Source organism: Coenobita brevimanus, chromosome 73 (genome assembly GCF_032717465.1).
Source record: "Coenobita brevimanus isolate Jiangsu-jjx chromosome 73, ASM3271746v2, whole genome shotgun sequence".
Taxonomy (NCBI): Eukaryota; Metazoa; Arthropoda; class Malacostraca; order Decapoda; family Coenobitidae; genus Coenobita; species Coenobita brevimanus.
Window position 1 is genome coordinate 32,038,902 of NC_137026.1, and position 12,414 is coordinate 32,051,315.

The following is a 12,414-nucleotide window of genomic DNA, read 5'->3' on the forward strand; positions in this document are numbered from 1 at the left end:
TTATTATTATTATTATTATCATTACTGCTACTACTACTGGTGATATTGCTACTACTACTACTACTACTACTATTACTACTACTGATATTGCTACTTCTACTACTACTACTACTACTACTGCTATTACCACCACCACTACTACAACCACCACTACTACTACCAACTTCATACTTATTACCACTATCAAAACAAACCAATGAGCCATACAATCCCCCCCACACACTCAAATTACCCCCAACAACACCACCTTATAAACCACTGACAATGAACAGAAAAATCCATCCATCCCACACCTACTCGTACCTCCTTTATCAATCTCCTTGAAGGGATGACAAAGGGGTATTTTACGCTCACAAATCTCGAAAAATGGCCTCCCCCCCACCCCAAATGTATAGGTGTGGGTGTTGTGGTGGTGGGTGTGGTGGGATGCGTGGTGTGGTGTGCGCTGGAGGGGGTGGGGGGAAGGGGGGGTTGAGAGGGGAAGGGTATATGGAGGGTACAAGATTGGAACGTAGGGAAGGGAGGTGTGGAAGAGGGGAAGGTTGAAGGGAGGGGGTAAAGAAGAGGTGAGGAAGGAGGGGATGGGGGATGTAGGTGGGGGAAAGGCTGGAGTGGGAGAAGAAGGAAGGGGAGGGGTGAGGAGAGGGGGAAGGGGATGTTGATGGGGGAGAGATTGGAGGGAGAGGAGAGGGGGGTTAGAAGGGATGGGGTACATGAGTTGTGAGGGAGAGGAGGAGAGAGGGGGTGGAGAAAAGGTAGGGAGGAAGGAGAGGAGGGGATGCTGGAAGAGGGAGAGGTTCCTGGAGGGTGTTTGGGGGGAGGGGGGAGGGGAGGGGAGGGTCTAGGGGGTCTGGGAGGGACTTGAGGAGCATAAATATCCAGTGGTCTTAGCAGCTCAGTCCATCATCCACGTCTCACCCTCACCTGTCTCACTCCTCCTCTCAAACACACCTCAAGTAAGTCAACGTTAAGGCCAAGTTTTTTGAGGTAAGGCGGTGTGTGGGCTTAGGAGACCCCCTCGACACTTAACTACATATCTTTTCCCCTACCTTAACCCTCTAATGAACGGGGCAACTCTTCTATTCCATTCCAGTTTACGCCAAATTATTAGACAAAGAAATATAAGTGTTCTCGTCATTCTAAGGGGTCCTTCCTAAACCGACTGAATTTCCCTGATGTTGGTTGGAAGAAAGAAGAAGTAGAAGAAGAAGGAAGAGGAGGAGGAGAAGGAGCAGGAGGAGGAAGAGAAGGAGAAGAGGAGGAAGAAGAAGAGGAAGGCAGTGTATTAAAAGGGCTGTCTCTTAGTGCGACTGTTTTATTTTTTTTTATTTTTTTTTTTATTCATACTGGCTATCACCCGACGTTCAAAATCATTCTACCACCTCCCCACGCCTTCCATAGTACTGCACGGGCATCATGTAGCGCTCTTGACTGTCACACTACCCTATTGCAGAACTTACGCCTATCAAAATTCCTTTATTCCCCAAACTGCCTCTCTTTGGAAATTCACCATATTACTTACCCTCTAAATTTCAACCTACAGCAGTTCAAGTCTACCTGTTACAGATTTTTTTTTTTTTTTTTTAATGAATGGAGGACACTTGCAATCTGAGGTGGATTTTTTAAATTTGTTTTTCCTTCCTCTGTTCATCTTCTGTGAAAAATAAATCGGTTTAAGAAAGGCCTCACGTATGGGTGAGTTAGGGAGAGGATTTTGTGACGAGAAAATATAAGACTTCGGGTCGACAACTTTACTCTTTTTACCCTAACTTGGCCTAAAACTGCCTATTCCCCACATTATATGCCGAGTTGTTACAATAGATTAACACTAGAATAATATGCTAGTCACGAAGAAGTGCGAAAGGATGTAGAGCCGTAGTATAGGATTATCCTGCCACTGACACCGCTAGAATAAGATGCTAGTCATGAAGAAGTGCTATGGAAAGGATGTAGAGCCGTACTATGGTATTTTACCGCCACTGACATTAACACAAGAATCAGACGCTAGTCACGAAGAAGTGCCGTGGAATGGGTGTAGAGCCGTAGTATATATTTTCCTGCTATTGACATTAACACTAGAATAAGATGCTAGTCACGAAGAAGTGCTGTGAAAGGATGTAGAGCCGTAGTAAAATAGTTTCCTGCCACTGACATTAACACTAGAATAAGATGCTAGTCACGAAGAAGTGCGAAAGGATGTAGAGCCGTAGTATATCTTCCTGCCACTAAGCTACGGGAAATCACCTGGAAAAGGACGAAAAACTAGGCCAGGTTAAACTAAAAGGAGTATAATTTCTCTTTACGTATCAATCATTATTTCTTTTTCTTTCACACGGACACTACAGTAGATTAGTCACCCCTGTAGAGAGACTAACTAGGAGAGTGTATGTGAGTGAGGTGGAGAGGGGGAGAGGGAGAGAGACTAACTAGGAGAGTGTATGTGAGTGAGGGGGAGATGGAGAGTGTATGTGAGTGAGGGGGAGATGGAGAGTGTATGTGAGTGAGGGGAAGAGGGAGAGATACTAACTAGGAGAGTGTATGTGAGTGAGGTGGAGAGGGGGAGAGGGAGGGGGACACCGAGGATGAGATGGAGGGATGGAGTAGAGAGACTAACCAGGAGAGTGTATGTGAGTGAGGTGGAGAGGGGGAGAGGGGGAGAGGGAAGAGGATACGAGGGATGAGATGGAGGGATGGAGTGGAGAGGTATATGAGAAAGGGAGGTGTAAGTTGGGGGGAGGACAGGAAAATGGCAGGGGACAGGACGACATGGAGGCGATTTGTTTGTGGCCACCCCTTCCGGGATTAAAGTGTCTAACTACAGATAGATAGACAGATAGATAGGTAGATAGATAGACAGATAGATGGATAGATAGATAGATTTCTCTCTCTAAAGCCCTCCACATCTACACCTATGCATACATCACTGGGTAGGGGCGGGTCACTTCCCTAGATTTAGAAAGAGATGTTTATCTGCCCTGTGTGTGTGTGTGTGTGTGTGTGTGTGTGTGTGTGTGTGTGTGTGTGTGTATGTGTGTGTGTGTGTGTTTATTATTCCTCCTCTTCCACACCTCACCTACCTCTCATATATATGTGTATGTATATATGTATGTATGTATGTGTGTGAAATATAACAAAGACCTAATAGTAATAAGGCCATAATAAAATAATGTAACTGTAGTGGAGGGACTTAATGAGAGTTTTAATGAGGCAGTTTCTAATGAGACCTACTTTCCTTTACCTTTGGCTTTTATTTATATTTTATCTATCTATCTATGTCTGTCTATCTATCTGTCTGTCTGTCTGTCTGTCTGTATATCATCTATCTACCTTTTGATCTATCCATCTATTCATTTATTTACCTATTTATTTATCTATCTATCTATCCATCTATTTTATTTATCTGTCTATCTATTTATCTATCATCATCATCTGACACATTGGCCTCCCCCTCATCATCATCATTCTCATCATCTGACACATTAGCCTGCCCCTCATCATCATCATCATCATCTTCCTCTGACACATTAGCCTCCTCCTTCTCCTCCTCTTCCTCCTCATCATCCTCATCCTCATCTTCATCATCATCATCATCATCTGAAACATTAGCCAACCTCTCCTCCTCCTCCACATCATCATCATCATCATTATCATCCTCATCTGACACATTAGCCAATCTCTCCTCCTCCTCCTCATCATCATTATCATCATCATCATCATCATCTTCCTCTGATACATTAGCCTACCCATCATCATCATCATGACCATCTTTCTCTGACACCTAAGCCTGCTCCTCCTCCTCCTCCTCCTCATCATCATCATCATCAAACACATTAGCCTCCCCACCCTTCACCATCCCAGTATAATCCCCCTTCTGCTTTCTCCACTCCGCCCTATCAGCATGGTGCGCGCCGTGGCCCTGTGTGTGATGCTGCTGGTGACCGTGAGCGCCGTACTGACTCACGCCCACGACCTCAAGTACCCAGAACGCGAGGTGAGTCACGAGTCACTGGGGGATTGGGTCATGAGTCAGAAGGAATTGATGAGTCATGGATCATATAGGGAGAGTTAATGAGTCGCCTGAGATGAATATGTGGCTGTGAGTACCTAGAGAGAGCGAATTGAGTCAGAAGAGTCAGTAAGATGAGTCACGAGTCGGTCAGAGGAATTTGGTGAGTCATGGATCATATAAGGAGAGTTAATGAGTCACTAGAGATGACTATGAGACTGTGAGTATTTAGAGGTGAGTCAGAAGAGTCAGTAAGATGAGTCACGAGTCAGTCAGGGAGGAAGGTGAGTCACAGGCTAGTCAGGGGGTGAGTTAGCTGAATCATGAGTAAGGTAGAGGATAAATAAGGTGAGTCACGAGTCAGTCAAGGGACATAGGACGCCTGGTGAGTCTCTGAGGCTGGATGGTGGGTGACTAGTGAGGTGCTGAATGAGTCACTGGCCTCATGACTTCAGGTGAGTCATGAGTCAGCTGGGTAGGTAAGGTGAGTCAAGGAGGAGTCTGAAGGGATGAGTCATGAATCAGAGAAGATAAGAGGCTTGGTGAGTCCCTTAGGTGGTGAGTTGGTGGATGGTGAGTCACGTGAGTCAGATGAGTTTTTTTTGCCTAGAAGCTGCATGAAGGAGGAAAGAGATGTGTGTGTGTGTGTGTGTGTGTGTGTGTGTGTGTGTGTGTGTGTGTGTGTGTGTGTGTGTGTCCTTCATAACAGTGTTTCCATGTGTATGCGCTTGTCTGTCCAACCCTATGCAGCCATTTATCTATCTATATGTATCTGTGTGTATCCATGCCATCAATCAATTTATATCTATCTACGTGTGCCCAAGTTATCTATCTATCTTCACCTATCTGTCTCATCTATCTTCTCAGGTGGTGGCAGAATTAGCAGCTCAGATATTGCGAATCTTACGAGGCCCTCTGATGGTTGACTCTCTGCCAGCCCAAATCCACACCAAGCGTAATTCAGAGCTAATTAATTCTCTTTTGGGCATCCCTAAGGTCATGAACGATGCTGGACGAAGATAAATAACCTAACACCCTAACACACGCAGATTAGAAGGTGAGTTAGAAGATAACACCCTAACACCTGACACCTAACACCCTAGAACCTAACACCTTAACACCTAACACCTAACACTTAACACTCTAACACCTAACAAACTAACACATGCAGGATAGAAGGTGAGTTTGAAGTTAAGTGATCTAGCACTCTTACACCCTGACACCCAAACACCCAAGCACCCTAACACCTAACACCCTAACACATGTAGGCTAGAAGGTGAATTAGAAGCTGTTAGAGCCTGTTAGATCTAAGTTTGGGAAAGAGGGATATTTGCTATTAAACTGAATTCTCACTGCCATAGACCTCTTAACACCTCTTCATGAGTAACTTATTTTCATATATTTTTTATTATCTTTCTGTATGTTTCTGATCACTACTATGTCGATTTTTCATACATATACATACATACATACATATATAAATCCATACATACATCCATACATACCCATACATACGGTTAACAAAATACATATATATACTCGTACATAAATACACACATTCGCACACACACACACATACATACATACATACATACATAAGATAAATAAATAATTAATAAACAAATCATGCAAGGTAATATCAGAGTAAAATATGCAAAATAAATCGCTTGTGAAAATGTGTTACTAAGTTTCCCTACTAACAACGATACAGAGAAATGTAAAATAGGTAAATATTTTCCTTCTTTAATTTCTGTGCCAACTTTCTCCCTCAGGATGAGACCAGCGGGTGGACAGAGCCTCTACACACCTCTATATAGCAGCCTCTATACACACTTCCAGCAGCTTCTACACACTCCAACAGGCTGTACACACCTCTACAGTGATTTCTACACACTTCAACAAGCTCTACACACCTCTAGCAGCCTCTACATACACCTCCAACAGCCTCTACACACTTCAACAAGCTCTACACACCTCTAGCAGCTTCTACATACACCTCCAACAGCTTCTACACACTCCAACAAGATCTGCACACCTCTAACAGCCTCTACACACACCTCTGGCAATCTCTACACACTCCAACAGGCTCTACACACCTCTAGCAGCCTCTACACACACCTCCAAGTCTCTACACACTCCAACAAGTTCTACACACTATCATGGAGCAATTATAGACCTCTGGCAGGCTCTACACACACATACAGAATTTCTACACACACATACAGAATTCCTACACACACTTAGAACAGCTAAACAACTACAAATTCTGTCTAATCCTAAATTTTCTACACATACACACACAGAGAGACTTTGCAAACCTCTTCATCCCTTTACTGAGATTATGCAGAGCTACAGGGTTGGCTAAAGCTTCTACACACTCCAAAAATCGACACACATACACACACACACACACACACACACACACACAATCATTTCTACAGAGCTTTTGCATCCTCCACAAGTATCTACACACTCCCGCAGAGACTCTACACTCTCTTCACACTCCTACACTCCTCTACACAGCCCTACACACACTTAGAGATCTTTTACACACTTATGCACTCCTCTACATACTCTTCACACTTCTGTAAAGCCTCTGCACACTCCTACACACTATACAGGACACTACAGAGCCTCTACACACCATGATGCTGTCTCTACACCCCTCTATACACTACACAGCGCTACACACCTCTACACTCTCTCTACACACTCCTACAGCCCTCTACACATCCTCTACACACTCCTACATCCCCTCTACACGGCACTACAAAGCCACTATACACACGATGCTGTCTCTACACACTCCCCCTCTCTGAATAAACGTCTCAGCACCAATCCTGTGTTTCAGTTACCTTTAGAAGTATTAATAAAGCAAAAATGAAATTAAGGAAAGAGATAAAGAGGTAAAGGAGAGAAGAAAGAGAAATAGATTAAAGAATGAAAGGAAATAAGGAGATGGGAATAAATCAATAACTGAAGAATGCCAAGAGATAACCAATATAAGCAAAGAAATAAAAATAAGAAAATTAAAGGAGATAAATAAGAAACAAAATAAGGGAAATAAGGAAAAATAAAATAAATGAACGAGGAATTAAAAGGCAAAAGACAAAAACTAAATAAGAAAAAAAGAAAAAAGAGATAAATAAGAAGAGACAAGAAATAGAATAAAAATAAGAAATAAAAAGGACAAGTAACAAAAAATAAGAAAAAGTAAAAAAAAGGGCAAGAATTAAAAAGAAAAAATAAGAAAAAAGACAAGAAATAAAACAAAATAAAAGAAAAAAAACAAAATAAAAGATAAAAGTCAAGAAATACAAAGAAATAAGAAAAATAAGAAAAAATAAAAAATAAAAAAATAATAGAAAATGAGAGAAAACAAGTGAAATAAGGAAAACAAGGAAAAATAAAGAGGAAGACATTAATCCTTACTGAATATACGATGGAGGAAACGAAATATTTGCTGAGTCCTAACCTTCTCCTTGAGTACGACCCCTACAGTCTAATTTCCATCCAGGTTCCTAAATGTACTTACTACAGGGACCAGGGAAGGGAGACAAACTACGTCCCCTTCCCCTCCCAGACTCCATGTAAACATCCAATACAGATAAACATTAACACATTCTGCAGAACATCAACACTTCCTTACCTCATGCGCTCGGTGGCAGAAGGGCAACTTAGTCAAAGAACCGAAAATGAAATTTATCTAAGTTCATCCTGTCCAGGACCATCCTCTTTACGTGGTGTAAAAAGCCAAACGAAATTGACCCTTATTCCCCTCTAAATCAAAGCTCAAGCAAAAACAGCGTACTAACTCCGGGACTCTGCTAACTGAGGAACCAATAGTGTGGCGGCATTCATCCTCCTGTGTTTACAGAAGCGGGCTCTGCCAATCCCGAGGCCCGTTGCATGTGATTTGGGCAGTAAGCCCGCGTGCACGCTGGAGGGAAAAGACGGCACCTAAAACCACCCCTATTTCTGCTACATTTACGTGAATGGACTCTTAGTTATGTCGTCTAGTGATACTGAAAGTAAGGGTGCATGTCGGTAGGTCACAAGAAAGCGACAACAGCACCGTTTTGAGTGGAAGCAAGTGGGTGCTAAGCGTAAAAGAGAGTGGTGAGGCCTCTGTGGGCAGGTCGACAAAAAAGAACATACTGTACAAGCACGACGAGTAAGGCCCACTTATACATGCCTGGGTAAGTGCTTTTCCCGTGTTGGTGTGGATAATAATGACATTTTTCATCAATTCTGGGCATTAAAGGACTATTATGCCCAGACTGCATACATAGTGGGCCGTGAAGCGTTCATGGGTGAAGGGAAAGGGCAGCAGGCAGAAACGGAACCTGCTGTACAGTGTGATGGCCATGGGACAAGAAATAAAAGTCTGTGGCATTGCCTTTTTCCATTTTCACGGCACCTCAGAGAAACGGGTGAGGGTGGCACTCTCAAAGGTGACAGAATCAGGAATTTTGGAGGGAGACAAGCGTGGGAGGCATGAACCTGCAGACAAGACAGAGCCTGAGAAGAAGGAATTAGTGAGGGAACACATTAATAGTCTAGAAACATCTAGTAGCCATTATTCTCGTGCCACGAGCCCCGACGTCGCTACCTGCCTACAGGAATGAATATTAAGAGCCTTGTACAAGCTCTGCAAGGAGTTTTAGGACACCAAAGGCATGGAACAAAATGCTGTTTCTCTTGACTTGTACGAGAGCTGTGGACTTATATTTTTGGTATACATGACATTAAACAGGGCAAGGGGTACGTGCATGTGTGGAACGAGACAGTGGCGAGGAGAGGAGGATGAGATTGCTAGTTGCCTGTAGAAGTACTTTCATGACTATGTTGGTGATAATGTTAAGAAACTCGTGATTTTTAGTGACAACAGCAGTGGACAAAAAATATCAACTTTGTGCCTATGTATATGCGCCTGGCACAGAGTAGACGTTTTGATTCCATTGAACACTATTTTCATGGTGTTTTGATTCCATTGAACACTATGCCTGGCCACTCTTACCTGCCGTGTGACCGTGACTTTGGAAACATCGAGTTGAAAGTGAGGCGTAGGGAGGTGTACGTGATGACCATTTCATAGACTTTGTACGAGAGTCCCGCGCCAAAAATCCCTTCTCCATTACCAAGAGGTCTCGGGACAACTTCCTGGCCTTAACCTCCCTGCAGTCTTACTTCACCAGGTCAAGAATGAAGGGGTCTGGTTTCCTTGATGCTAAGATGTTCATTGTGAATAATGAAAACATGATGGGGTTCTTCACAAAGGACGGTCAGGGGTTTGACGTGCCCAAACTTGTCAAAATGTAAAAGGGCAAATCAAATGTCTACTTTCATAATAAATTTGACTTCTCCACAGTCCCTCGACCCCCCGAAGCTTACCACACCTGTCAAGATTGCACCAGAGAAGCTCAGTGATGTTGCAAGTTCGTGCCTTCCCAGTACCAAGACTTCTGTGTACAGTTGGAGGCTTAACAAGACGCCCTTTAGACTCAAACCATCGACGTTGAGGAAGACTAGATATTCCCCTACGATAACATCCTAGATCGTGAATAACTGAACCACGTCACGCTTCCACTGGCGGCCAACGCTGCATTTAGGTTAAGGTATGTGTGGAAGTGAAAAGATGTCCTGTTATTCATTATTAATTACGATAAAAGTGTAATGGCCTAAGTATTGTAGTGTTTTAGGTCATAAAGCTGAGTTTTGATGATGCTACAGGTGATTTTGGTCAGATATTTAAGTTCAGATTTTTATATATATATATTTGCCCAAAATCAGAAATACGATTAACAGCCGTGCTTTTGGTATCAATATGTTCATTATGTCTTGAATTTTCATTGTGTTTATTAACTTAAAAAAAAAAAAATGGGTACCATGTAGGCTAGCTAGCGTATTTTTGTTCGATTTGAGTTTTCCATAATTTTAAAAATTTGCCAATATTCATGGAAGTGACGTATGACTGTGTGTGTGTGTGTGTGTGTGTGTCATTGTGGTCAGTACATTAGTATCTCTCATTTCCATGGAATAACTTAGCGATACTGCAATATTTTTTGTACTAAAAAATTTTGGGGGTTGCTAGGCAACGAATTTTGGAAAAAAAAAAAAAAGCGTGAATATACCATCTTTTTTTTTTTTTTTATTTAGGAAACTATGTCCTTTGATCATACAAATCTAATGATACCAAATATGCATAAATTTCTTACACATACAGAGTGGCACAGACACATTAACTTTATCATTCTTTTTCTGTGTCTGCCCTCTTCTCTTCCTGTTTCTCACAATCATCCACTAACTTGATGTAGTGCTGCCTACTTCTTCCTCCACCTTTATCATTCTTTTTCTGTTTCTGCCCTCCTCTCTTATTTCTCACCATCATCCACTCACGTGATGTAGTGCCGTCTACTTCTTCCTTCACCTTTATTCCTTTGTGTGTGTGTGTGTGTGTGTGTGTGTGTGTGTGTGTGTGTGTGTGTGTCCTCATCTTATCCTTTCTCACCATCATCCACTCACTCGATGTAGTGCTGCCTACTTCTTCCTTCACCATCATTCTTTTTCTGTTTTTGCCTTCCTCTCTTCCTTTTTTTTTTTTTTTTTTTTTTTAACACCATCATCCACTCACTTGATTTGGTCCTGTCTGCTTCTTCCTCCATCTTTATCATTCTTGTTTTGTGTCTGCCCTCCTCTCTTCCTATTTTTCACCATCACCCACTCACTTGATGTAGAGTTGCCTACTTCTTCCTTCACTTTTATCATTTATTTTCTTTGTCTCTCCTACTGTCTTCCTATTTCTCCCATCTTTCCTGTCCCTTTTTAGTACTCATTTTTCCTTTTCAGGTGGCTTTATATTGAGTGACAAGCCTAATGGCTTCCTGTAAACCAGGAAACCATTTACAACCCTGGGTGGTAACCATATAACCAACCCATATGTGTTCCCTACTTGTCAACAAGTGGTTTGGCGGAGGGTTAGTGTCCCTACCCCTAAAACAACTACGGTAACTCAAAGACAAACGGCCACTCCTTACTCGATTGTTGCGTCTTGCTATAGATAGATAGATAAATATATATATATATATATATATATATATATATATATATATATATATATATATATATTGTTACATAGCCTATGATTTCATCATCCTTTGTGTAATTTTAACGCACAGTTGCTGCATGTTTGATCACGAGCGTGTTCTGCCTCAGTCCCCCCCTTCTACCGTTATAGTAGAGTGAGTCGTCTTCTCTGTTGTTCAAAGCGGGATTGTCAACTCTTTGTCCCCATGGCTTCATTTGCGCGTCCTTCTTACAAGTTGTATCAAGCTCTCCTGGCCCCTATATAATGAGCTCAGTCTCTGCATCATTGCCACTTAGATCTGCTCCTCATTTTGTTCACATCTCTGTCCTCCCCTGTACAGATATTATTATTGTGAGTGCTCAAGAAATCTCCAAACATCTAGCAGCTGTGTGTAATTTGAGTATAAGTGTTGTTGCTTTTTTTCTTGTACTGTGTAGCATAAGGTTAATTCTTGGGCCTAGTGAGGTGTTTGTGATTAATGTTGGGTTTTATGTCAGTCATTTTTGATAATATTTTGTATCTGTAATAATTTATCTTGCATTAACTGAGCATTACAAAGTGTATTTTCATTTTATCAGGGCTGACTTAAGTAAATTTTCTCTTGCTAATTTCGTGTTAATAGAGGCTATTGCAGTTAACCATATATTTAACCTGTTTTTTGCCATTACATTATCCTTATGAGTCCTGAATGTTTTGTTGTTAGTTTGAGCATTAAACTTTAACTTGTAATTTTACCTAACTCTTTTGTTTTGAACCTGGAACTTTACGGGACAGTAGTGACTCTTAGTATTCTCACTTAAAGTGTACGTTATCTTTCTCTGTTCCGTAACATAAATTTGGCGACCTCATATCAGGATATTCAGGATATTATCATAAGGATATTGCTTGATATTTTGTGACTGTTACTTATTAATTATGTCTACTATTACTACACTTGATGAAGCCAAAGATTTTTTGTCAAATGTGCAGTGTGCGATGTAGAAAACAGAACAAAGAATGAACTTAAGCTTATTGCTCAACAATTGGAAATTGCTGTTCGCTCTCATCATTCTAAAGATCAAATTGTTGACATGATTAATGAAAGCTTGTTTAATGTAACTCCTCCAAATGAGCAAACGCAGATTGAATTAGCTAAGTTACAGCTAGCCCTGCAGGAGGCTAAGGCTAAGGAGGCGGAGTCTCGTGTTAAGGAGGCTGAATTTCAAGCACGTTCTAAGGAGGCTGAGGCACAAGTTGAACTTGCTAGGATTCAGGCAGACCATGAGTATCGCATGAAACAAGGTGGAACTGGATCATCTAGCTCTGATGATTTTGATGTGGC

At 41.8% G+C, this 12,414-nt stretch overlaps 1 protein-coding gene across 1 annotated transcript; it reads left to right on the plus strand.

The window, feature by feature from the left end:
- The first annotated feature begins 929 nt into the window (after nt 1–929).
- On the plus strand, nt 930–6,124 carry LOC145407568 (pigment-dispersing hormone type 1-like). The gene is made up of 5 exons (XM_080278492.1): nt 930–956; nt 3,898–3,991; nt 4,874–5,063; nt 5,779–5,797; nt 6,037–6,124. The coding sequence occupies exons 2-3, from the start codon at nt 3,899–3,901 to the stop codon at nt 5,027–5,029; spliced, it is 249 nt and encodes an 82-aa protein (XP_080134618.1). The 5' UTR covers nt 930–956; nt 3,898; the 3' UTR covers nt 5,030–5,063; nt 5,779–5,797; nt 6,037–6,124.
- The last annotated feature ends 6,290 nt before the right edge of the window (nt 6,125–12,414 follow it).

Coding starts and splice junctions, on each gene's coding strand:
- LOC145407568 (XM_080278492.1), top strand. CDS start 3,899: ATGGTGCGCGCCGTGGCCCTGTGTGTGATGCTGCTGGTGACCGTGAGC. Junction 3,992..4,873: donor TCAAGTACCCAGAACGCGAG/GTGAGTCACGAG, acceptor CTATCTTCTCAG/GTGGTGGCAGAATTAGCAGC.